Source organism: Chiloscyllium punctatum, chromosome 4 (genome assembly GCF_047496795.1).
Source record: "Chiloscyllium punctatum isolate Juve2018m chromosome 4, sChiPun1.3, whole genome shotgun sequence".
NCBI lineage: Eukaryota > Metazoa > Chordata > Chondrichthyes > Orectolobiformes > Hemiscylliidae > Chiloscyllium > Chiloscyllium punctatum.
The window spans coordinates 82,759,828-82,787,502 of NC_092742.1; the positions used below are offsets into that span (position 1 = coordinate 82,759,828).

The 27,675-nt window shown below is 42.0% G+C and overlaps 1 protein-coding gene across 6 annotated transcripts in view; it reads left to right on the plus strand.

Annotated features, from left to right (window-relative positions):
• Positions 1-27,675, plus strand: part of actn1 (actinin, alpha 1) — a 209,915-nt gene that overhangs the window by 159,482 nt on the left and 22,758 nt on the right. For all 6 annotated transcript variants that reach the window (XM_072569172.1, XM_072569174.1, XM_072569176.1 and 3 more), the window contains exons 10-14: positions 3,885-4,115; positions 11,484-11,631; positions 15,825-15,975; positions 17,053-17,161; positions 21,426-21,566. In XM_072569172.1, coding sequence (XP_072425273.1) covers positions 3,885-4,115; positions 11,484-11,631; positions 15,825-15,975; positions 17,053-17,161; positions 21,426-21,566 — 780 coding nt within the window. The remainder of the gene's footprint in view (positions 1-3,884; positions 4,116-11,483; positions 11,632-15,824; positions 15,976-17,052; positions 17,162-21,425; positions 21,567-27,675) is intronic.

Here is a 27,675-nt window from a genome sequence, read left to right on the forward strand (position 1 = left end):
ACCTCCTGTCTCTTCACCGCCACCCTCCCGACCTCCTGTCTCTTCACCTCCCCTCTGACCTCCTGTCTCTTCACCTCCCCTCTGACCTCCTGTCTCTTCACCTCCCCTCTGACCTCCTGTCTCTTCACCTCCCCTCTGACCTCCTGTCTCTTCACCTCCCCTCTGACCTCCTGTCTCTTCACCTCACCCCCCGATCTCCTGTCTGTTCACCTCACCCCCCGACCTCCTGTCTGTTCACCTCACCCCCCGACCTCCTGTCTGTTCACCTCACCCCCCGACCTCCTGTCCCTACCTCCCCCCGACCTCCTGTCCCTACCTCCCCCCGACCTCCTGTCTCCACGCTTACCTCCCCCCGACCTCCTGTCTCCACGCTTACCTCCCCCCGACCTCCTGTCTCCACGCTTACCTCCCCCCGACCTCCTGTCTCTCCACTCCCCCCCCCCCCCCCTCCCCCGACCTCCTGTCTCTCCACTTCCCCCATCGACTTCCTGTCTCTCCACTCCCCACCCCCCCCGACCTCCTGTCTCTCCACTCCCCGATTTCCTGTCTCTACCCCCTGTCTCTAAGCCAGTTTTGGATCCTGATTGCCAAATTGCTTTGAGCTTTTATTTTTTTGACCAGTCTCCTGTGTGTGACCCTGTCCTAAGCTATGCTGAAGTTCATGTTGACCACATCAACTACAGGAACCTTATCTACACACCAAGTCATCTCCTCAAAAAAAAATTCGGTAAAATCTGTTAAACGTGATCATCCTTGACAAAGCTATGACTTTCCTCCTCAAGTGGCGATTAATTCTATCCCTCCGAATTTTTTTTTAACAATCGATTCCCTACCACTGATATTAGACTTACTGATGTGTATTTTCCTGGTTTATCCCTTCAGCCTTCTTAAGTGCTACCAAATTAGTTGTTCTTCAGTCATTTGGTACCTCTCCTGCAGCCATTGATGCATTAGGGCCCCTCAATCTCCCCCTTGCCTCCCACAGTAACTTGAAATGCATCTCACCTAGGCCTGATGATTTATTTATAATAAATCTTAGCATTTATTCACTGTTAAGCCTCGTAAAACTGTTGATAATCAATACTAATTTGCTCAAGTATATCACAGTGCAACTCCCTGATTCCTAAACCTACATTGTCCTTCTCTGTACTGAATACATTTAGAACCACACCTATTTTTTCTAGCTTCACACAAACTGATTGTCACCTTTTACAATGTCGCACCCTTGGCTTGTCTGAAGACTATACACACTAGAATATTGAGCTGTCAGTCCTGCCCCCCCTCTCAGTCATGTCTCCATCATAGCAACGATCTAGTAATAAAGCTTTATCAAACCCTGGCCCTCTCCACACACACACACACACACACACACACACACGCACACGGTCTCATTCCAGTTCTGATCCAACCTGGCAGACTTGTACAGGTCCCACTTCCCCAGGAACATACCCAGTGATCCAGGAGTCTAAGGCCCTCCCTCTTGCACTAACTCTTCAGGCATACATTCTACTGCTCCATCCATCTATTCCTGTACTCACTAACACATGACACTGGCAGTAATCCAGAGATTACGATGTTTGAGGTTTTTTTTTTTGGATCTACCTAGCTCCTTAAATTCTGGTTGCACAATGTCTCCCCTTCTCACAGTTGTTAGTACCAATGTGAACTTTTGATTATCCTACCCTCCCACTTTAGAAAGCCCTGCATCCATTGGGAAAATTCCTTGACCCTTGCTCCAAGGAAGGCAATACACCATCCTGGAGTTATATCTGAGGCTGCAGAAACGCCTGTGTGTACAGTTCACTATTGAGTCTCTTACCACTATTGCTATTGCTCTCTTTCTCTCTCCTCCTTGCTCCCCGGGGAACTGTTGCCATTTTCCAACACTTCAAAACCGATCTTGAGTGAAGTGCACTCTGGCCTTTCCTGACTACCTGTCGATCTCCCTTCTTCTGAATGATAGCTACCTATTTCTTCTCTGACTGCACTTGCTTACGCTATGGGGTGACCACGTCTAATAAAACATGCTGTCCACTTGGCTGTCAGACACATGGATACACTGCTGTGCCTCCAGCCTTGCTCAAACCTGCTCAAGCTGGTTAAACCATTGGCACTTCCTGCAGATGTGGTCATCCATTCTGCCTGGAGTGTCCCTGAGACTTTCCACATGCTGTAAGCCATTGCAACACACACGGGACTGAGCTGCCCTGCTGTATCTCCCAATTATAAAGTCTTTGCCTAAGTTTAAGACAAGTAGAAAATTAATTTGGTTTGTTTTTTTTCTAAAAAGAAGTTAGGATTTTTACCATTATTTAATAAAGCTTTAAAAGTGGAGACAAAGGGCCTCCATCAGCTCTCTGCTTTGTCCTGACATCGGTCTTTATTCAAATCATAAAACTCCAAAGAGGCAATGTAACCGAGCTGTACATTAACAGTACTAAAATATAGAATTGTGCAATTAATTTCATCACTTCAGTATATAAAATAATTCTTAATTTGCAGGTCACCCATTTTACAATGTTCTGAATTAAAGTGTTTTAAGACCTGATTGCTAGTGCTGACCGATCACACCCTTATATTATACAGAATAAATCAATTCTCCCTCTTTAATTTGGCATTCTTTTATCAGTCTTGTGCAGCTTCCGGCAATGGGGAAAATGTTTCATACAGGTTAAATCTACAAACAGAGGACCCTTTAAACAGCCCACAGATTTGAACAGACTTTTTTTAAAATTTCCAATTCCTCTTTCTGCTTTTGTGAACTTCTGCACCAGTTACTATAAAATATCTTATTGTTAGGAGTCATTTCATGTTTTCTTCAGATGAGGACAAGCATTGCATATAGCTGGCTGGGATGCTGAGCAGGTCCAGTTGCCAATGACTTGCTGTATGCCCTCTCCTCAGCAATCTGTGCCCTTGCAGCGAGAGGGAGCATGTCACACTGCAGGAGCACTTGGTGCACTGTGGGGCTCCACTTACCAAAGGAGACTGAATAACTGAGCTCTGGTGGCATTAAGAGGAGCAAATAGACTGTGTGTCTTTGTGCTTTGATGCTGCATTGCTGAGCTCTAGTGTATTACTGTGATGTTACACAAAAGAACAAGAAGTATTGCATATAGCACTGACTAGCCTTAAATCATCATCAGTGAGGAAGCATCCACACTCTGGTTAGAACTGTCTCTTGAATCATTTACAATACTACTGAAGAAAAGACCAGCTTATTATCAATACAGCATCACCACATACACCATTTATATCTTTAGCATCCAACGTCCTGGAACAGACAACTCCCTAGGATTAGTCGAGCAAATCTCCATTAAATACCTCTCTTATCCCCGTAAGTAAACCCAAGGCTTGGAGAAATTGTAATACCCAATCTTCAGCCAACCAGTCCCCCTCGTTCTTGCACCTTCCAAACTTGGTGCTCACTGAACACTGGGATTTCCTCAGCCTATAATGGAAGATATTGGTAATGAAACGAGTCTGTAATTACACGTCATATGCAAAAATGCAGATGGCTATCCATGGCTAACCAAATCTAGTAGATGGCTGGTAGCCAAATGAGTAGAGTTGGGTACAAGGTGAAATGGCAACCATTAAAAGTCTTCCATTCAAAAAATGAGCCCAGAATTACTTTACCTCAATTACTTTCAACATTTCCAATTTGAGCCATTATGCGTATTCAGCATCACCAATCTTATTATAACGTCCTCAGTTAATGAAATAGCAAATTGTTTATATAAAATACACTCTCATCGCTACACTGTTTCATTTGTGTTTATCGGAATTCATTCTTTATAAGCAAAGAGGGTTGGTACAGCTGCTACCTAGCTCAGAATGTTTTGTGAGCTTTCTGGGCCATTCAGTGCTCTTGTTCTGTTTAGCTTCTGGAGTGGATCCGACGCACCATTCCCTGGTTGGAAAACCGTGCCCCGGAGAACACCATGCAGGCCATGCAGCAAAAACTGGAGGATTTCCGAGACTATCGCCGCCTCCACAAACCACCCAAAGTGCAGGAGAAGTGCCAGCTGGAAATCAACTTCAACACTCTGCAGACCAAACTGCGACTCAGCAACAGACCAGCCTTCATGCCATCCGAAGGCAAGATGGTGTCGGTATGTATAAATACAATATCTCCTTACTGAATCTGGGCTGGAGAAGCATTTCTATTATAAATGTTCAAGGATGAGGTTGCCAGTTGACTCCTGGTTTATGTGTGTGATTCAGTTGTGCAGTGGTTAACCATTTTATCAAGCTGCCCTATTATTTCGATGATTCAGGTCCTCAGTTACTGCATGGTGAATTGATATGCACTGAGGAGCCTGTAATGCAGTATTGTAATTTTAATGGGTATTTATACAAGTTTATCCATTTTAATATCCCACCTTCTACTTCCCTGGTACCTGCTAATTTTTTGCCTTGTTTTGATAGTACATGATTGTTAAATATTTGCATGGTTTTTACCCTGAATGATTAGCCTATGTATGAATGTTTTGATGATCATACATGCAATCCAGTCTTTGGGCCATGAATACATTTCTTGAATAAAATACCTTTTGTTAATTTTATTGTAATAATTCTAAGACTGCAGGGTGTAAAGCTTGACCTCTGGCTATCATCTTGTGTAGAAGAGTTGATAAATAACCCCAGTGAGAGAGCTTCACTTCCAATCCCATTTCTCACCAGGTCATGTCACTTCTTTTAATTTTTTAAAAAGTGCAATTCCTGAATATGTTTGTTTTTTTTTGTCCCTACCTAAGACAGATCCTGTGTATGATTATAGTGAAACAAGAGTGGGAGACTGGTTCCCTGGTGCATTCTCCATTACAATCCCTTGACCAATCTGAATTGGCATGTGAAAAGGATGTGGACTTATCGACAAGTTGTTGTCTGTATGACTTGCCACCATTTTCACATGCGGTAAAAATTGGTGTTCCCTTGGAAATTTAGCATCTATCCTGATGTGTATGAGACAAACCGCTTCAATGGCATGGCTTGCTTTTCAGCAGTACTGCACTGCCCAAATTAATGTTTATATTTTGCTGTACACCACAATATCCAGATTATTTTATGATTTTGATCCCCCTGTTCCTTATGCTCCTCCTATTTTGGATCATGGGTACTCATCGAATTCTGATCTTTCTCATAGCAAATTGCATCCAAATGAGATTCACTCATTGGGAGTGCTTGGAATTGATTTAAGATTTTTCTTCACTCTCTCCGGGACATACCATCACCAACAAGGGTGGGATATATTGCCCATCCCTGGTTGAGTTGGTTCATTAGACAGAAACTATTTCCATTGATTAAAAAATCTAGGATTAGGTGACACACACTAAAGCCTTCAAGGAGTTTCGCTAAGAAACACATCTACAAGCGAATAATGATACAGATTTGAAAAGGAGTTTTGAGAAGATTTGTAGCTCAGGTTGAGGTTCTGTTTGTAAGTTTGCTGACTGAGCTGGAAGGTTCATTTTCAGACGTTTCACCACCATAACCTCTTTCATAACATCAGTGAGCCTCCGGTGAAGTGCTGGTGTTATGTCCTGCTTTCTATTTGTTTTTTTAGGTTTCCTTGTGTTGGTGATGTCATTTCCTTATTTTTTTAAAAGAGGGTGGTAGATGGGATCCAAGTCGATCTGTTTGTTGATAGAGTTTCAGTTGGAATGCCATGCTTTTAAGAATTCTCGTGTGTGTCTGTTTGGTTTGTCCTAGGATGGATGTGTTGTCACAATCAAAGTGGTGTCCTTCCTCATCTGTATGTGAGGATACTAGTGATAGTGGATCATATCTTTTTGTTGTCTATATATGGTCTTTTAAGTTCATTAGCTGCTGTTTTACTATGTTGGCGGGTTTGTGGGCTATCATGATGCCAAGTTGTCTGAGTAGCCTGGCAATCACTTCCGAGATGTCCTTGATTTTAGATTAGATTAGATTCCCTACAGTGTGGAAACAGGCCCTTCGGCCCAACCAGTCCACACCAACCCTCCGAAGAGTAACCCACCCAGACCTATTTCCCCTGTGACTAATGCACCTAACACTATGGGCAATTTAGTATAGCCATTTCACAACTTTGGACTGTGGGAGGAAACCAGAGCACCTGGAGGAAACCCACACAGACATTGGGAGAATGTGCAAACTTCACACAGACAGTCAGTCGCCTGAGGCTGGAATTGAACCTGGGACCCTGGTGTTGTGAGGCAGCAGTGCTAACCACTGAGCCACTGTGTCACCTCAGAGGTGAGTGGCTAGGGTTTCTAGACATGTTGTGTCTGCTTGTTTGGGTTTGTTGCTGAGAAATCAGTGGATTGTGTTCATTGGGTACCCATTCTTTTTGAATATGCTATATAGGTGATTTTCCTCTGCTCTTCGTAGTTCCTGTGTGCTACAGTGTGTGGTGGCTCATGGAAATAATGTTCTAATGCAGTTTCATTTACGGATGTTGGGATGAATTTAAAAGACCCTTTACAGACAACAAGCAAAACTAATGTCATTTACAAAATACATTGCAAGGACTGTAACAAACACTACATTGGACAAACAGGCAGAAAACTAGTCACCAGGATACATGACATCAACTAGCCACAAAAAGATTTGACCCACTCTCACTAGTGTCCTTGCATATGGATGAGGAAGGATACCATTTTGACTGGGACAACACCTCCATCCTCTGACAAGCCAAACAGCAACACACAAGGATTTCTAGAAGTATAGCATTCCAACTGGAACTCTATCAACAAACCCATTGACTTGGAACCTATCTACCACACTCTGGAGTGGGGGGGACAGGAAATGACATCACCACCCCAAGGAAACCTAAACACATAAAGAGAAAGCAGGACATAATGCCAGCGCTTCATCGAAGACTCACTGATGTTACCTAGTATGGTGCCAAAACATCTGAAAACCAACTTTCCAGCTCAGTAAACAAACTTACATTTGAAACTCTATTTCAAGTAAAATTGCTCATTTTAAATCAGGCTGGGAAGAGGAATTTGATGAAGTTAGGTCACAGACCAGCCACTATCCCAATGAATGGTGGGTGAGGCTCTTTTTTTTTCCCCCCACAAAGGCTCCTCTAGATGTTGTCTTTTGGTTATCAGGGCAACTTTATCAGTTTCATTGTCTCAATTATTAGCTGATGCAGCCACAAAGTAACACTGCATTCTGGTTGTCACAGAAAAATTGATGCACGTTACTTCTACACACGCAAAGCCATTGCCCTCAACACGCCTTCTAAATTAATTTTAGATAGGCAGTTATGACCGTTTTCACTAGATTTCAGTCTGTGATCGCACATTTAAATTTAATAGTTGATAGTGTTCTTTACAATAGCATCCACTGTATCTTTTTTTCTGTGTTTAAAGCTTCTGATCATGCGTAGCCTTATCCTAGAGATTCCACATTTATTTGCAAGTAATTCGTCACCTTAGTGCTTTAAAATCTTCCAAGCTTCGCAATGGCTGTGTATGCCCTTTTTTGGGCAAGTTTGAAACTCTCCTCTTCTGTACTCTTTCTCCCCCAGCAAACCTTGCAGCCTTCCTGGCTTTCCAGCCTTTGTAGATGAATTGTCTTTCCTCTCCACCTCAGTCTCCTTTTTTTTTCCCTCCATCAGGCACTTCCCCAGATTCATCTGGAGTTCTAGTTACTCTTCAGAAAAAGGGGCTGGCTGCTCCTCTTGAAAATGAGCAGTCCATGTAGTGAAGATGCCCTCACACTTTCATTAGATGGCAAATTTCTGGAGTTAAAATGTAAATGCTTGCAGGTTGAATTGCAGCCCCAACGTCAACCATTTCTGTTCATGCCAGGATTGATAGGACCCTCCTAGACATGTACGAGTGTCCCTGAAGTCGGCCATGTTGCACTTTGGTGTTGGTCTTGGATCCATTTATGGGTTTCATTCCTTTTGGAAAAAGGGGGCTTCTGTCTACTTTTTTGAGATGGAACAGTGAACCTTGCAGGTCATTTCTTTGACTTCCTCGTTGGAATCAACCATAGCGAGTCACAAATTTTAAGATTGAAAACTAGGGGAGAATAGGGTAGTTGTTCACAGACATGTGAAACATGACTAAGCTTCTGTTTATCAAACCTAAATGCAAAAGAGAATTGTTAAATCATCATTAGTTTTTAACTTGTGGTAAACCTGATTTTTGTACAATAATGTTGAAAGGTGTCAGATCAGTAATTAATAACAAGTCCATTTTAATATTGAGTGAAGATTATTTTTACCTAGACCTCACCCAGTGAGTAGCTGAGCTTTTCAGGCAGAGAAAACCCAGATTCAAACGTAGTGGATGTCACCATGGAAAGCAGCAGCTTATTTACATTCTGGTTCCATGGTTTTGATTTGGAGTGGCAAGTGAGCCAGGGTTCCTGCTCTTGACCTCTCTTACTCAGGGAGGCGATGGCCTAGTGGTATTATTGCTATTCTGTTAATGCAGACACCCTGATAATATTCTGGATACCCAAGCTCAAATCCCACCACGGCAGATAGTGGAACTTTAATTCAATGAAGAGTCTAATGATGACCATTATCGATTATTGGAAAAACCTTAGGGAAAGAAACTGCTGTCCTTATCTGATATAGTCCAAATGTGACTGCAGGCCCACAGTTTAACTGCCTTCTTAGCAATTAGGGATGGGCAATAAATGCTGGCCTAGCCAGTGACACCCATATCCTGTGAATTAATTAAAAAACAATAACCACTGAAATCCAAGTCAGTATAAATGTTGGGCAAGGACAGAGTGATAGGTCATAGGTTAGTAATCATCACTTAGTCACTCTTCTGGGGTGGAAGCTTACTACAGGAAGAGGTCGGGATCTCAGGAGGAACATGAACATGTCGAACTGTGGATATAAGAAAGATATTAGACCCTGAACAGAGCATTGAGCAACACTGATTTGGCAGTGTTATATTTCAGATTGATCATGCCCATCTCATTAAACCTTACTAAAGACTTATTCTCAGTATGTCTGGCATTTGGGCAACAAACATGGAAGGTCGCCAAGCTTAGAAACTGTTAACTGTCTTAGACTCACGTCCCTGTGAAATGTGAAGTATGTTCAAATGGGATATATACTCCTATCCCCCAGTCCCCAGGACATGGCATTTTCGATCCCCACAACAAGAAAATAAATCACTGGATGAGTTATACACTCAAGAAACTTGACTCCATTCAGGACAAAATGGCCTGTATGATTGGCACCTCTTCAACATTAACTCCCTCCATGATTAGTGCCCAATGGTAGCACTCTGTACCATCTACAAGATAAACTTAGTAACTCACCAGAGCTCTGTTGACAGCACCTTCCAAACCCCACAACCTCTACCACTATAAGGACAAGGCTAGCAGATGCATGGGAGCATCTCTCCAAGTTCCTCTCCAAGCTACATACCATCCTGATTTGGAACAAAATCACAGCTTTTTCACTGTCACTGGGTCAAAATCCTAGAACACCCTTTGTCATAGCATTATGAAAGTACCTACAAGACACAGGCTGCGACAGTTCGAGGACAGTTCACTATCACTTTCTCAGTGGCAATAAATGCTGGCCCAGCCGCTGCCAATGCAAGACTACAGGAAAAACCTACTGGAGTTCCTCACAATCCCTCACTCCATACAGAAACCGGAATGTGGAAGGAGAATCCAAATGCATGAGAAAGGAAAAAGTGGCATGGGACATTTAATCTCAGTGCTCTTTCTCAGTCTTCCTTCTCCTTGCTCTCCTCATGGTCTCTTGTGATCTGTTTCAGCCAGATACTGACACCAACACCAAACAGATTAACTTGTAGGAAGGGCTAAGAGTGTTGGGACAAAGGGAAAAAATGAACAAAATAAACACATTAGCCCATGAATTGTTTAGAAAATAAAATCTATTGAAAGGAAGGCACAACCACAAGTCTGGTTTTGGTGCTTATTTTAAGTAGAATAGCAGTTAACGTATTTAGGCTGCAATTTTTTTTAACAGTCAGAGCTAATCCTTAGTGACCATTGATGACCATATTTTATCTTCAGACCTCTGTATATGCACAAGACTCGATGAGTTTATTACTGCGGATTAATTTAAATTAATTAATCTAAAAATCCTCCAGGATTAGTGAACAATGCAACCTTCGTTTTATAGGATTCCCCTTTGAAAAAAGAAGCATTCAGAAATTATTCTACACAGCTTTCCCTATAAGTGGTAGTCACATGTTATCAAAGTCTTAATTTAGCATTAAAGCAACAAGCTAATTAATGAATGTAGTGCATAATCAGGACAGTGAAGGTGTGGACTGCTTCAATGCTGAATCATAATGTTCTCTCCTTACTAAGTACATCGATGTTGGAAGACAATCTGTTTTTGCCTTTAGAACACTAAAAACATGGTTCAAACAATGCACTTACCGTTATGTAAATTCCCACATTGTGACTGTGTGGCTTTAATGGTACCTTTGCAGTTGCTGATGAGACAATTCTGGATTATCCTGAGAGATGCACCTTATTCAGATCGCCTCTGTCGTGCAGACTGTGCCAGATTCTGAAACTATGTACCCATGACTTGTTTTTTTTTTAATATGCAAATACCAGTTTTTTTTTCAACAACTCACTTGTGAGAGGCTAAGGTCTCTGGCAAGGCCATCATTTGTTGCTTAGCCATAACTGGCTTTCAAAAGGTAGTGGCAATGAGCTGCTGCCTTGAACCAACCTAGTGATGATGAAAGAATGGGGATTTAGTTCCAAGTCAGAACACTGTGATGTGAAGAGGAAATTACTGACGGCGGTGCCTCTGCTGCCTTTGTCTGCTGAGTGATAGAAGTTGTAGATTTGAAAGGTGCCATCAAAGGAACCTTTGTTGCAGTGCATCTTCTTGATGATACACACTGCTGCCACTGTCAGTGGTGGAGGGAATGATCACTTAAGTTGGTGTGATAGCCAAGCAAGCTACTTAGACCTGGATGATATCAAGCTTCACAAGTGTTGTTGGAGGGGGGGGGGGGGGGGGGAGAGAAATATTCCATCACACTCCAACTTGCAGATGTTGGACAAACTGTGGGGAGTCAGGAGGTGAGTTACTCATTGCAGAAAACAATTCTGACCTGCTTTCATGTACAAAATTATATATGGCTGATCTGGCTCAATTTCTGGCCAATGGTAATCCCCAGGGTATTGGTGATGGTGAGAAATTCAGAATGGTAATGGTGTTGAATGTCAAGAAAAGGTGTTTCAAGTTGCTGTTTGTGGGGGTGGTGGTCTGGGTACTTGTGAAACTTGCCACTTAGCAGTTATATTTTCAATTCAGAAATTTTAGAGTGAAGGTCCAGGAGATCTGCTTGACTAGTCTTACATCGACACTGAATTCAATTTCCTGGTGTTGGGGTCCATTCAGTTTGGAAATTGATTGGATTAAACAAGAGGTGGTGCAGGGTAGCGCTGCTAGGTTGATGAACAAGGCACTAACCTTGTTCTGTATCTATAACTGTACTTCATGCTGATTGCAGGATATAAACAACGCCTGGGGCTCGCTGGAGCAGGCCGAGAAGGGTTATGAAGAATGGCTGCTCAATGAAATCAGGAGGTTGGAGAGACTGGACCATCTGGCTGAAAAATTCAGACAGAAAGCAGCAATCCATGAGGCTTGGAGCACTGGTAAATATTTTACCGCCTGCAGGCACAAGAGATTCACAGGACAAGACAGTGTCTGGATCATTTTGCATCCCTTAGTCTGCATGGTGCTGAATGGTGGACTCTCTCAATCCATAGCAGCTCAGAGTGGAAGGTGGTTTTATATTAGTCATTTTTGTTCTTCACATCCCTTGGCCCAACATCCATCCAACAAATGACAAGGTGTTTGGCTTCATTTGATTTGCAGTGGCCGCTCATGGTTATCTTGCTAAATAATGGCTCCCATTAATCCTTTGTCATAACATGCCATTGGAGCAGTCAATGTTTCTTCAATAAACTGCTTCAGTAAACTCAGAGTCCCTACTTAGGAAGAGTTTGTGAAATTTCCCACATAGGCATTCGTACAGATTCTGTGATTCTATCTCCTTCTCCTTGTGGTCTGTGGGAGGCTGTCAGTTTGTCCTGGCAATTATTTGTGGTGCCCTCCTGAGTATTGTCATAGAGTCACAGGGGTTTACAGCACAAATGGCCCTTTGGTCCATCGAGTCTACATTCTATATTAGGCACTGCAACTCCTGAAGGATAAACTGGCCTTGAAAGAACTGCAGTGTTGATCTGTGAAGGTAAATTAATGCTTTCAGCATTGGCATTGTACAGAAGCTATGTTTAGAAAGTTTGCAAGGGTCTAAATCAGGTGTGAAAGGATTTGAAAGCAAGGGACTCACTTTCTCTAGAGGAAATCAGAATAAAGGGGTACAATCTTTAGCTTAGAGCTTGACTATTCATGGGTGAAATCAAGAAGCAATCCTTCACGCAAGGGATAGTAGGAAAGTTAACTTCCCTCCCTGAGAGAGGCTGAGGGTGTTGGGTAATTCAAGGAGAGAAAGATCAAACCAGGGGTGGGTCAGCCTTGATCCAATTGAATGAAAGAACAGGCAAAGGGATTGAATGACTTCCCTTCAGCCTGTGTGTAAATTGTGTGCTCTGGACGTTTGAAGGCAGCACAAGCTTTATTTCATTTAGGGCCCTTTCATCTGACAGAGGGAGAAAGAGGTCCTCATCCCTCATAATCTACATTTCAGGCTGACACCTCTCTGAAGTAATAAGATAGTTCACTCCCACACTGCGTAGCCTAAAGCCTTGCAGAAATAAGTATTCGGAAATGAAGCTATTCTGGAGCAATGCATCACTTCCCTCCCCCACCCACATTTAGTCTGTGCTACCAGACGTGTTTGCGGCACAGTTACAAACATATCAAGCTCATAGCAAAAATAAACCTGTTATGCTGCTGAAGTCTTACATAATGTGCTTGTTTAGAAATCACTTCAATATTGATTTGCAGATCTGCGTTAAACAGGGCTCCAACCCAGCCAATTTTGGTGCAGTTTTATAGCCCAACGCAGTGGTGCCTTGTGGTTTTTACAGATTGAATCAATCAACTTGAAAAAATTCCAAGGTGATTACAATCCACCCATCTATTCTCCGCCGCATTAATGGATACAGTTGTATTCACTTTGTAATGCGTCAGGAGTCATTTGTGTTCAATTAGCTAACTCTGGGCAGTTGGGTTGGCCCAGACTTCCCCACATGTTTGTCTTTCTCTCTCTATCTATCTCTCTCTCTCTCCCTCTCTCTCTCTCTCTCTCTCTCTCTCTCTCTCTCTCTCTCTCTCTCTGTTGTTTTGTCCATTGAAAGATCTGCAAGGATTGCCTTAAGTGACCTGTATATTGTTCTGTTTGCCTGGTTAGTAGGTTGTGCTTGGCTTCTGGTTAAAATTTAGATCCGAGACACTGACTATGTCCTGACTACTTTGAGGAATTATGGCACAACTGTGCAGCCTGTTGTTCCTTTATAATGTTTTGGTCCACCATTATGCTACACTGTCATTCTTCCTTTTTAAGAGCCAGTGTTGAGCAGGAAGTACTTTTCAGCTTGTACATACTTGGTTAACCCATTTATAAGGAGGATGCAAGGGTGTGTGTGTCTTACCAAACAGTGAAGGTATTTTCCAAAAGGGTGTAGAAAGGAAGTTAAATTTAGAGATTAACCTGCCTTGTCTTTTTATCAATCATTTTAGAGCTAGTTACTTGTCAGTTTGGGATTAGTAAACTTGGTTAATGATCCACTTGTTACTTTAGTAACTTATTGATAACTTGAAAGGGGAATAAGATCCAGCAATGAGAAACTATGATAATTATAGAGGGCAACTCTATTATTCTAGTTTACGTAGGGTTGTGTGTACACGGAACAAGCTGCCAGATGAATTAGTGAATGCAGGTTACAGTTACAACACTTAGAAGACATTGGGGCAGGTACATGGATTAGACAGATTTAGAGGGATATGGGCTGAATGTAGGCAAATGGGAGTAGTTCAGTTTAGGAAACTTGGTCAGAATGGATGAGTTGAGCCAAACAGTCTGTTTCTGTTCTGTATGACTCTATAAATTATCTGATTTACTCAACAGACAGTAAAAAGAGCTTAAAACTATGTCGAGCTTTTCATGATCACTTCACATCTCCAAGTGTTTTGCAACCAGTGATGAACATTTGGAAAGGTAGTCAGCCTTGCAATGTAGAAAGTGCAGCAGACAATTTGCACTCTGACTTATTTTTGTGATGTTGGGTTGAGGAATAAACGTTAGCAAGGAAACCAATTCTTTGAAATAGCACACCTGAGAAGGTAGATGGGGCCATCAGTTTAATGAACCATCTCAAAGTCAGTACCTCTGACAGTGCAACGCCCCTTCAGTATTGTAACTAGAGCGATTTTTGTGCCAAAGTGCTGGAATGGGACTTGAACCTGGAAGCTAGTGATTCAAAGTGTGAGTGCTACCGACTGAGCTACATCTGCCACCCAAAGCAAGAACTTAGATTTCCATAATGCTCTCCACACAGAAAAGGATGTCCATGCATTTTAATAAATGTTGGAGAAAAAATAAGTAGATGTTGAAGATAAGGAGAAAGGGGGAAAGAGAAAGGCCTGTATCTTCAACTGAGCCATTTGGCCTTTCGGATCTGAGTTGACACTTTGAGAGAGCTGTCCCATTTAATCCCATGTGCCCCAGCTTTTTCTGTAGCCTTGAATTTGCTTCTCTTCAAATATCTATCAAAGTTTGATTATAAATTTGAAATGCATATCCAATTAATTTCTTTTTGAAAGCTCCTTTGGCATTAGTTTTGAATGAGTGTGTGCGAGTCATAATAGTCTCCTGTCTGAAAAGTATTTCCCCTCTGGTTCATTTGCAAAATTACTTTTAAGTCTGTGACTTCCCCAAGGGAATAGTTTTGCCCTATTTGCATCATCAAAATCGCTCCTGATTTTTGAAGAAGGGTTTGGAGGTATTAAAAGCACAACAGAGGAGAAGAATTTGAAGGAGGCTTTTTACATCAGACTGAGAGGTTAGAAAAAGAAATGGTGGAGAATGAGCTGCTGATTATTTGAAGAACTGGTCACCCACACTGCAAGAATGAAGAGTCACTGGTTGAGGAACAGCATGGCCCTGCTTGGATAGGTTGAGAGAAATTATGGAAGTATTTGAAATCTTGAATAATCTTTAAAAGTGAATTGGCAGGAGCACGGAGTTAGTGCATCTTGGCAAGGATAGGGTACAGATAAGGGATGTGAGCTACTAGTTCTTAAGTTGAGATGTAGACGAGAGAGGCTGGGGAGCAAGTAGTAGCTTTATCTGAGTCTGCAGCAGACCACTCAATGGCTTGGACACAGTGGATAATGGGAAATTGTGAAGGTTGGTGCACAGTGCTGTAAGGACACATAGCTGACTTTTCCGCACTGCATCTGGACAGACCCAGCAAAATCGCCCTTCATCGACTTCTGAGGTGCCCAAGGCATACATTAGATCTTCAGCGTCTGAGGAAAAGGGATATTTGTGAGCTGGAAGAAAGAGGGCCCTGGTAATGTTTGTAGGGAGCAGCAGCCTCAACTGTATGGCCAAGGATCAGTATGGCTGGGTTCATTCAAATTGTGATAACAGAGGGATGATTGTAACGAGTGGGAATGCTGTGAAGTTTAGTGGAGGAGATGAAGAGAGAGAGTTGCTTATAGCTGTTTTGTAACAGAGTTGTCGGTGTTGCTATCATCCATTCCTTCCCCTAACTTCCTGAAATATAATGCCTGTTTCATTAAAATAACTTAATGAGACAGTTGGTTAATGGACCTGTACATTTAACTGTGATTTGTACTTACCTTCCTATTTTAGGTAAGGAGGAAATGCTGATGGCAAAGGATTTTGAGACAGCGACCCTGTCTGAAGTGAAGGCTATATTGAAAAAGCACGAGGCCTTTGAGAGTGACCTGGCAGCTCACCAGGACCGTGTTGAACAGATCGCTGCAATCGCCCAGGAGCTCAAGTATGTCTTTCAGTGAAGCTTTGCTTTTAAAGAAGGCAAAAGATTGGAAACTGCCCTGAGTGAATGCTCCATGAAGAGATATCCTCCAGGGACATTTAAAACTAAATGAATTGGTTTGAAGTTGGGTTGTATGGGTGCTGTACCTGCCAGCTCTGGTTGTGTTTCCTCCCATCGAGAAACTGCCTGTCACTTAATTGATGGCAACAGCCTAGAAAGGCAAATGCCCATTGATACTTCACTGCTACCCATCATGCCCAGTCCTCTGCCTGTGTAGGAGTGAAACATTGGGCAGAAGAACCATCCTGCCACTGTGTCAGATGACCCTTCCTCCCCCGAGAGCTCAGGCCTTTGACTTAACCAGCTCAGCATTTTGCTGTACTATGTCAAATGTGATTATGCGTCTACCTGTGAAGAAGTAAAACTGTAGAAATAGTTTGTTTTGTAGATATATGCCCGGTAACCTCCTGGGTCAGCAGTTTCACAATCCCCTTCATGATGGAGTCATAACTTCAAATCCCATTCCAGAGACTTGAGTCCATGATCTAGCTACCACATCAGTGCGGTAGTGAGGGAGTGCTGCAATGAGAGGTGCTGTCTTTTGAATGAGATTATAGACCAAGGCTGCTTCTGCCTTGGGTATAAGTAAAAGGTCCCACTGTTTGAGGAAGAGTGGGAGAATTCTTCTAACATACTGGCCATCATTGATACTTTGGCCAATATTATTATCCACTCATTCATCTTATGATCTTGTTGGACCTTGCTGTGAAGAAATTGGCTGTTTTATTTGCTTTATATCTGACCAATGATAACTGAGAAGTATTGTGATGTACTTTAGGAGATTCCAGGATATGAAAGGCACTACATTAGCACAAGTTTGTTCTTCTTTCTGCTTTGATGTTTCTGCACTAAAATCCCCATACAAAAAGTTAGTCGCAGGGCCGTTTCTAGACAAACAGTAACGTGTTCATTTTCAGCACTCAAATATGAAGTGACATTTTGTAGGGGATGGGGTACTGATGAACCTTTGTTGTTGGTACGTAGCCGTGAGATAAGATGAGTAATTTCTGACTTTTACAGTGAGCTGGACTACTGGGATTCCCCAAGTGTGAATGAAAGATGCCAGAAGATCTGTGACCAATGGGACAATCTAGGAGCCCTGACCCAGAAGAGGAGAGATGCCTTGGAGGTATTTTCGACTTCAACCAGTGTCTTGTGAACATAGTTTCTATTTTACTTCAATGTTTGTATGTGTGGTAGCTGCAACACAGATTGTGCAGAGAGCCCACAGGCCAAATTTTATTTTTTAAATGGATGAACAAAACGATAGAGACGACATTCAACCTTACAAAACTTCGGTCAGATCCAAGTGGAGTGCTCCTTATCATTTCGGGCACTGCGTTTGAGGGTGTTCTGGTTTGGTGGGGATTTTGTTAAAAATCTTTAGAAACTTAGGGTAAATAAAGACAAACAATGTCTTCCTGTCAGAAAGTCTTCACATTAGGGGGTTTCATATTAGTGCCAGGAAGTCGCCACGCAGTGTGTGGTGGAAACCTGAATCCATGTCCCCCACCAGCGCCCAATCCCCACCCCTCCCCTCAAAAGAAGAACCTGTTGAGGTTGAGGAGCAACTGGAAAAAATAAATTCCAAACTGAGATTAGTGCAGTAATTGAGGCTTAAGGAATTGAGGCAGGTTGATGGAGTTAAGTTGCCAAATCGGCCATGATCTGATGCAGTGGCAGAACAGGCTCAAGGGCCTACTCCAGTTCTGAAAAAGGGAGTGATTGGTTTTAGTCAAGCCTTGTTCATAGTCTGGAACCACTGCTTCAAGTTCAGTGAGTCAAATTAATTTACCATGAAAGTTTGGCTCAACAGCCAGCTTTTCCTGCAGTAACCTGGAACATTATCAATATTTTCTAATCGACCTGTTCCTGGCTCACCTCTGGAGCAGATGAGACTTGAATCCAAGCCTCCTGGCTCAGAGATAGGGATACCACCACTGCCCTTAGTTTCTGAGAGCAGGCATTTTCAGACTACCATGGCCATCGACACCTGTAACATTTCACCAGAGGGTGAAAATGAGTACAATCAATTCACTCGGCGATCAAGCACTTAAATCTATTTTGGTTTTGGAAATGGTGGAAAGGCTTATTAATCTGATCAGTTAGAACCATCCCTGGACTGTTATTCTGCATACCATACTTGTAAAGAATCAGTCACTTTTCAAAAGTTAGCATAACAGGAATGATTTAATGTTTTCAATGCTAAGCCTGTATTGTTGGGGTTGGAGGTAAGAGCTCACTTGTATTATGCTCTGTGGGTTCTTTACATTGTTGACGCTGGTGGTAGTAAACCAGAAGATGCTGGAGCTGAGAGGGATTTAGCTGAGTTAATCATGGGAGGAACCTAAGTAGTGACCAGTGCTGACAGTCTCTAATCCGGCCCATTAGTGGTGGATCTTGTGATTGCACTTGGCCAGACTCCAAAGCTAATTGCAGTGTTTATTAAATTCCTTAGAAATCTGCTTTGTCTTCATAACTTACCTATCTCATATGTTAGAGAGCTCCAGTAAACCTAGTCATGTTTATACATCTCAGTTACTAAAACGTTGAGTGTTTGTCTCATGGTTTAGTCTATAATTCTCAAATGGATGGAGCATAAATTTAGTGACTGAGACTCACTTTTGCTCATGTACATCAGTTAAATGCTATTTCAACATCTAGATAGATTTCAATCAACATTCAAAGATGTTATTACATCTCTGGAGCAGGTGGGACTTGAACTTGGGCCTCCTGGCCCAAACATATGGGCACTACCACAACAGCCCTCTATATTTAGACACCTAGGGTAGATATCAAGATTGTTTTCAGCTACAGAGTGTTAATATGTGCAAGACTGCATGATGAAAGCAAACAGTGGTGAAACGAAGCCTAATTGTGAAGGTGAAGGAAGAATTGATTTTAAATTGCTGGCTAGGTTATATATTCATGCAGTATTCAGATATTTTATCAAATGATGTCGATTGAACTGTTGACCAATCTGTATGAGTAGCGGGTTGCCCTCTCTGAAATAACTCCCCAGAGGCCAATATCCCGTCACCAAGTCACCCTTTATTTACACATGCACAGTATGTGACACTGATCCAGCTCCCTCAGAGCTGGCTCTGAGCGAACAGAATCTCTGACACTCCTGTTTATATCTGTCAGCCAGAGCTCCTTGATTGGGACTGCTAACCTGGAGCAATCAGGGAACTCCTATTGTATGAGGTCCTCCTGGCTGACCTCATGGCAATCACTATACACTCCACATCTGTTCCTCTGCATGGTGACTTTGGTGAAGGCACTGTTGTCTTTTCCTAACCTGTTGCATCCATTTCTAACTTGTCATTTTTGTCTTGGGAAAACTGCAGGGAAGTTGATTAAACCATCCATATCATGCAAGCTGACATCTCCTAGTAGCTCTGGCCTGTGTCTGGATATTTTTGCTGTCAAGGGAATTTTGTTTGTGGAAACCATAAAACTGTTGAAGGATGAACGATACATGGGATGTAGCATTTTGAGAATATAAAGAGCAAGATCAGAACAAGAAAAACTGTTTCTTAAGAAAAAGAAGCTTTCAGAAAGGGAATGCCACCAAAGTTGGACAGTGAAGATGATTAACTCTGAGTACAACAGGACCTTGATCAATGGGCTGAGGAGTGGCAAACGGAGTTTAATTTAGTTAAGTGTGAAGTATTGCACTTTAGTAAGGCAAATCAGGGCAGTAATTGTATACTTAATGGTAAGGTCCAGGTGAGTGTTATTGAACAAAGAGGTACAGGTTCCTCGTTCATTGAAAGTGGAGTTGCAAATAGGGTAGTGAAGAAAGTGTTTGATACACTTGCCTTTATTGGTCAGTGCATTGATTACAGGAATTGGGGTGCCATGTTGTGGCTGTAAAAAAAAAAAAAAAGTTGGTAGGCCACTTGTGGAATACTACATTCAGCTCTGGTCTCCTGCTATAGGAAAGATTTTGTTAAACTTGCGTGAGTTCAGAAAACATTCACAAGAATGTTGCTGGGACTGGAGGGTTTGAGCTATAAGGAGAGGCTGAATTGGCTGGGGCTTTGTTTCTTTGAACATTGGAGGCTGAGGGATGAGCTTATAGAGGTTTATAAAATCATGAGGGGCATGGATAGGGTGAAGAGACAAGGTCTTTTCCCTGAGATGGGAGGAGTCCAAAACTAGAGGGCATAGGTTTAAGGTGAGTGGGGAAAGATTTAAAGGGATCTAAGAGGCAATTTGTTCACACAGAGGTTGGTGCGCGTATGGAATGAGCTGCCAGAGGAAGTGGTGGAGGTATGATTAGGAAGGGTTGAGAGGGATATGGCCAAATGCTGGCAAATGGGACTCTGTTAGATTGAGTTGCCTGGTCAGCATAGGCAAGTTGGACCAAAGGGTGTGTTTCCTTCTGGATGACTGGATGACTCTAAGGATTGCAAAGAAATGGACTGCGCAAAAGAGCTTTCCTTTTCTTGAATCAATCCAAGAACAGCATCAAAAGACACTGTCCATAGATTTGGAAGTATTCATAGCTTGGGATTGGCTTAAGCTTTGTCTCCAGTTACAACTATTGGCGGCAAAACAGTTGTTTGGATAACTTATTGGGGGAACAACTTCAGCTGCAAGAAGGATTCAAACATTCCATTTCAGAACTCAAGAGTAACTAAGACCAAGAATTTCCATAGATGAAAAAGGAATAAATGCAGAACTGCTGAAGGTTGGAGAAAGAGACAAATAAGAAGATGATGTGTTTCTAAAGAATGGGAAGCACCTCATTTTCTTTGCTCTATATCTAGAGCTCGTGCTTTTGCAAGGCAGCGGTATTGAGAATGGAAAGGTGTTTGAGAGTATCTATTTGGATGTCAGCTGAAGGACCTTGGATAATCTCACATTACTGTAGGGAGTGAATTAGTTGGATTATGACTTGAAAAGATGTAAATGGTGAAAAGAGAAAATATATTAGGGAACATTGGTTGAATGATAAGTAAGTCAGAGGATGTTAACTCCAACATTTTTGAGGAATTCAGTATTCATGAACAGAATTTAAGTGGGAGTTTGAAAATTGCACAGAAATGAACAATATAAAATGCTGCCAAAGATTTTGAACATGTCCAAGATTAGTTAATCACCAGAGTGTTCAAGTGCAGAGTTCCAGAGAATGCAATGTTGGCAGTAAATCTGCGCTGAAAACCAGACAGAAGATGATGTATTGGACCAGAGCTGTAGGTGATGGATAATTTGAATATTAACAAATACTGAGTATTAAAGCCAAAACGTCTGCATGTAATCCTCATTTAGCATTGCCATAGGGGTGAATGATCAAACAAGCTTCCGTTTAATATCAGTGAGCTGCCTTAAGGGACTCAATATCCTCCTTTGACTTTAATGAATGTATTTACATTCCTTTTCAGAGGACAGAGAAACTCCTCGAGACAATTGACCAGTTGTATCTAGAATATGCAAAGAGGGCTGCTCCCTTTAACAATTGGATGGAAGGTGCCATGGAGGACCTGCAGGACACGTTTATTGTTCACACTATTGAGGAAATCCAGGTATGTATGAAACATTCAAGAACACATATGTGAATACGCAAATTCGGAGCAAGAATAGACCATTTGGCCCCTCAAGCTGGCTCTGCCATTGAACAACATCATAACTGAATTTGATTGTGCCCCCAACTCCATTTTCCTGGTTACCCATTTCCCCCGTTGACTCCCTTGCTAATCTAGAATCTATCTACTTCTCAGTTAAATGACTACTTCCACTGTTCTCTGGGAAAGAAAGTTCCACAGAGGCACTATCTTCTGTGGGAAGCAAAACTTTCTACCCTCCACTAGTCTGACACAGGAGATTCTCATGTTTAAACTGTATCCTTCATTGCTAATCCCTTCTACAAAGGGAAGCATTCTTTCATCAGCAATCCTGTCCAGTCCCCTCAATATTATGTGGCATGATCAGCTCATCTCTCATTCTTCTAAGTTCAAATGAGTACAGATTCAATCTGTCCTCACAAGCAATAAAATAAAAGCAAAATATTGCAGCTGCTGGAAGTCTGAAATGAAACAAAGTGCTGGAGAAACTCATGGTAGCAACTGTGGAGAGAGAAACAGTGTTGACATTTTAAGTCCACAAGACTGTTCCTCAGAACCCAATTCTGACTGCTGAAGAAGTCACATCAGACCGCGAAATGTTAGCTTTGCTTTTCTCTTTCAACAGAAGCTACCAGACCTGCTGGGGTTCTCCAACATTTTTGTAGTTTTATCTCCTAAGATAACCACTTCATTCCACGTATCAGTCGAGTGAATCTCCTCTGATTTGCTGTTAATGCAATTATGTCCTTTTCTTATATAAGGAAATCAAACTATAAACAGTACTTGACATATGGTCGCACCAATGTCTTGAACAACTATGGAAAAACATCCCAAATTTTACATGCTCTTGCAATATATGACAACATTCCATTTGCAGTGCTATCGTCGCCCATTTCAGACACTCCGTTTCAGAAAAAGCAACAAAAGATATCACTGACTCGCTCTTTGGAACAAACCATTGCTTGTCAGGTCACCTGACACAGGACACTATCCACTGTGGTACATTTAAGTTTGTATTTGGCCGCACAGATGCAACACTAATAAAAACAGACTTGCAAGTTGCTATCTGTGAGTCATCCTGACATTGTGCGTCAGGGAGAATCATGATAAGTGGCACTCCCACATGCACAGGACAATGGGAATCTGCGTCACTTAAATATTGAAGAGCTTTGTTTACTACCACCCCCTTCAGTTTATTTAAACTTAACATTTTTATAAACTAAAACATTAAGCCTGCTTGACGGTTCTCTTGGGTGAGACCTGTATCCACTGCATATCATTATGACTGACATCTCATTTTCTCATATTATTCAACTGAATCTGTATTATTATACATCATACTGTCCCCATGTCTATCTCCTCTTCGGCTGTGCTGATTTTAACTGTTATATTTGACCAATCAAAAGCAGTGCTATAAAGTACAAGTCACAATTTTCACTCTCCCATCAGTCTGTCAATCACTTTCATCACCACCTGATTTATTTTGTTAAATTTATCTGTCCTATGCAGTCCAGCCTTGACATTTTCATGATGAGCTTTGACACAGTAGGTATTCCTTTAGGTAATGGGTACAGTAGGGCAACAAACCAAATTCTGTCGGAACTGAAATGCAATTCGGTCAAATCACTTCAGTGCTGGAAGGCACTGCATTCCACATTGAACTGACAAAGGACCCTCTGACCAGTGACCGAGTAATTCACGTGCTGGCAAAATGACAGTTTTATTGTCACGAGGATCATAAAACATGGGAGCAGAAGTAGACCATTGAACTGCTCAGACGTTGAGTGAGATCATGGCTGATCTGAAAAACCTCATCTCCACTTTTCGTGCCTTTTCCCAATAATCCTTGAATCTCTGACTGATCAAAAATCTGTCTATCTCAGCCTTGAAGATTCTATAGAACATTAAAACTAAGAGCAGAGAAGGCCCACCAACCTGCTCCTCCATTCAGTGTAATTATGGTTGACCTCATCTCAGCCCCTCAACTCCAATTTCCTGCCTGTGTTCCATAACCCTCCTTCCCCTTACTAATTGAAGATATATTTCCTCCTTTAAACTTACTGAATACCCTGACATCCATGCACACCATGGTAGTGAGTTCCACAGATTCTCAACCCTTTGAGAGAAGTGATTCCTCCTAATCTTGAAATCAAATTTGTCACCCTTAGCCTGCCATTGTAGATGGCCCCACAGGAGGAAACATCCACTTGACATCTACTTTGTCAGTTCCCTTTGGCGTCTTTTGTCAATTAGATCGCCTCTCATTCTTGTAAACTCTGGAGAGTACAGTCCTAAACTGTTCAATCTCTCCTGCATAAAACAACTCCTCATCTATCAATCTCATGAACCTCTTCTGAACTATCTTCAATGCAACTATATTCCTCTTCAATAGGAAGAATTTTCTGTGCCAGAGGTATGCTCTAATGTGTCTCAATAGCTCGATTTTAAAATATCAACAAGTTATGTGTAGAACATGCACATTTTTGCCTGAAATCCCTCTAGCCACTATCTTCTTAAGAAATGACTGGCACACCTTGAGTTTATACAGTACATTTTGCATCTCCCAGGGCATCACTATTATGTCGTAGGCAGCTGATCTATGCAAAGCATGATCCCACAAGAGATAACATAGATAAATAACCAGTTAATCTGTTACACTGGTGTCGCCAGAGAGAGGAATATTGTCCAGGACACTAGGCCAATACTTCCCATTAGAGACTGTTCTTGAATCTTCTGTGCACCCAAACAGAGCACCAATCAGAAAGGTGCAATCTTCCACTTTATAGCATTCCTTCGATCAAGGTTATATATTCCAGGACAGGACTCTCTGGTAATGAACAAGAATGTTGTCAACTGAGCTAAATTACACTATTTATTCTGTGTTTTTTAATCTAGTTAAATAATTTAATACCTTTGTTGAAATAGAATTTCATGTGAATTAATCCAGTTTATCAGTTTGGCTTTTGGAGTGTCTAACGTTTTGTTGAATGCTGTGTTGAGCATGACAATGTCTGTACAGTAGTGATGTGTACAGTTAACACAGCTGTTCTAGTGTGTGTTTTTACCTTTTACCTTTATGTTCATTGCCCATAATTTTGTGAAATGATTTGGAAAGTCTCAGCCAAAAACCATCTGTCTTTGTTGTTGTAGAGTAAGCATGTGGGTAGAGTTTGTTTGGCTATGTTACAAACCTGTGACCTCTACCACCAAGATGCACAAGGGAGCACCATCACCTTGAAGTTCCCCTTCAAGGTCCATACCATGCTGACTTGGACATGTTTCACAGCTTGTTCATCCTGACTGGATCAGAATCCTGGAATTCCCTCTCTGTGCAGTGGGAGAACAATTGCCTCATGGAATGCAACAGCTCTCCACCATTGACTTGAGAACAACAAAGGGTGGATAGTAAATGCTGCCCTTTCCACTGACACCCACATCCTCAAGATTAAACTTTTTTTAAAGACGCATGTGTAATTCATTTGTGCCACATCGGTGTTGCAGATCCCTCATTTTCCAGAGCGGTTTGATCCAATTGTTGGAAGTCTGAAACCACTTTGCAGGGCAGTTCAGAGTTGGTGAGGGACTGGAGTCATATATAGGCCAAACTGGGTGAGGGCTTGCTGCCTTTTATTTGGGGCGGTACGGTGGCTCAGTGGCTAGCACTGCTGCCTCACAGTGCCAGGGACCTGAGTTCGATTCCAGCCTCAGTCAACTGTCTGTATGGAGTTTGCACATTCTCCGTGTGTGTGTGTGTGTGTGTGTGTGTTCTGGTTTCCTCCCAATCCAACAATGTGCATGTCAGGTGAATTGGCTGTGCTAAATTGTCTATAGTCTTAAATACATTAGTCAGGGTAAATGTAGGGGAATCAGTCTGGATGGGTTATTCTTTGGAGGGTCAATGTGGACTTGTTGGGCCGAAGGGCATGTTTCCATACTGTAGGGAATCTAATCTAATCATTCAAGAGCATTGATAAACCAACTGGGTTTCAACCATGTTCACTTTTACCGTTGCCATCTTTTTATTTCCAGATTTTTTTTTTTATTTATTAACTGATCTCAAATTTGCAACCTGCAGTGGCAGGATTTGAAAGCCTGTCAATAGTTTGTCCAGGACTCTGGATAATTAGTCCAACATCATTGCCACATGAAGTACAGTGGCAACATAGCTAACAATAGGTTTTCCCTATTGAAGAGGAGGAATGAAATTTGTATGAAAACGCAGTTGGTGTTATAACCTTAAGTACTTCTCAAGGGAAAGAATATGAATGATAACAGTTGGTTTAAAAAAAAGTTACTATATTTGGACACGTCTGTGGAATTGTTCTCTCCAATTAGCAAGCTTCGACCTTTTTAACCTGCCAAGTCTGGGGAAAAAATGTTGCTGAGAACTGTACTGCATATTTATGTCACACCGAAAGCTTATGATGGATGAGTTTCTTATTTTACGAGTAAAATACCAGCTTAGTTCAATTAGTCTAGTTACAGATTTTGTAATTGCCAGACTCCCGCAAATTCTCAGCCAGGAATGGTATTGTTCACCGTGGACCATGACCACTGAGATCCACAAAGTCCCAGGTTCAATTCCTAAGCAAGTAGACCTCAGCCAGACTAACTGGGCCTGGGAATGGAAAAATTAGCGAGAGTTTCTGATCTGAACCACATTCCAGTGAATAGGTACTGAGTGAGGACTGCATCCAGTCCCTGTCACCTCATTGCCCAGACTGTCAGTTGAAGAATGGCCATTTGATTAGTCTAAGAAAACAGGTACCCTTTTTATATACGTAATCAATTACTCTGCACTGAAGGAAAGGATCATCAGGGTATGTGTGGGACTGGCAGAGACCATTCACAAGGAATGCAGCCAGACAGAGAATCAGATAATGAGTATTTTCAGGGAATTCTGCAGTTTCTGTGAAGTCATAGTGTTGGCTATCCTCAAAGTGTTGGTGAACCATTGCGCTTGCCTGGAAACTATCCATCTGCTCACCAGGACAGAGTCTGGTGACTACACCATGGTATCCTGAATGATATGGGAGTTTTTGGAGAGATTAGTAGCTGTGGACTTTTCTTTGAATGTCCAGAAAATGTTTTATTTTAATATTTAAGAATTTTATAAACCTACTGTCCCCAATTCATTTATTTTTGAGAGCAGCATATCCAATTTTAGCTCTTCAACCTAGTGTTCAGAATATCTCTTGAATGTCTGACAACATTTCACATATTTGCATTCCAATCCCCACAAATTCATACATGTTAAGGAAACAGTTTGCATTTTATTTCAATACTTTTGAGTGTTTATTATCCCGCTGGGCTGTTGGTAATGCATCCCCTTTTGAAGTAAAGGCTGAGATTCAGTATTAGTTGAGAATTTGAGCATATACTTTAGGTTGACTCTCAACTGCAGTGGTAATGGGGTGCTGCATTGCTAGAGAAAGAGTCTTCCAGTTAAGACATACTAACCATGACCTTGTCTTTCTGCTCTGTTTCAACAAAGTGTTAAATTGCATTCTATCCCTATTACTTCAAAGCCAGCTTTTGCTCCAAAAAGTAGTTGTAATTTCTTTCATGAAAGCATGTTGCGTCATATGTTTGTATGTTCTTGTGTGAAGAGGGGTGCACACATTTAGCATTGAGGTATTTTCTCGCATTCCTGAAAAGGATTAGCAGTCTGATGTGCTGACACTAACTCTGCTGTGAGCACACCCAGGGGCGGCACGGTGGCACAGTGGTTAGCACTGCTGCCTCACAGCGCCAGAGACCCGGGTTCAATTCCCGCCTTAGGCGACTCTCTGTGTGGAGTTTGCACGTTCTCCCCGTGTCTGCGTGGGTTTCCTCCGGGTGCTCCGGTTTCCTCCCACAGTCCAAAGATGTGCAGGTCAGGTGAATTGGCCATGCTAAATTGCCCGTAGTGTTAGGTAAGGGGTATGGGTGGGTTGCGCTTCGGCGGGTCAGTGTGGACTTGTTGGGCCGAAGGGCCTGTTTCCACACTGTAAGTAATCTAATCTAATCTAATCTAATCTAATCTATTACCCCAAAATTTCTCAAGTCAGTTGAAATATAAACAAATGGG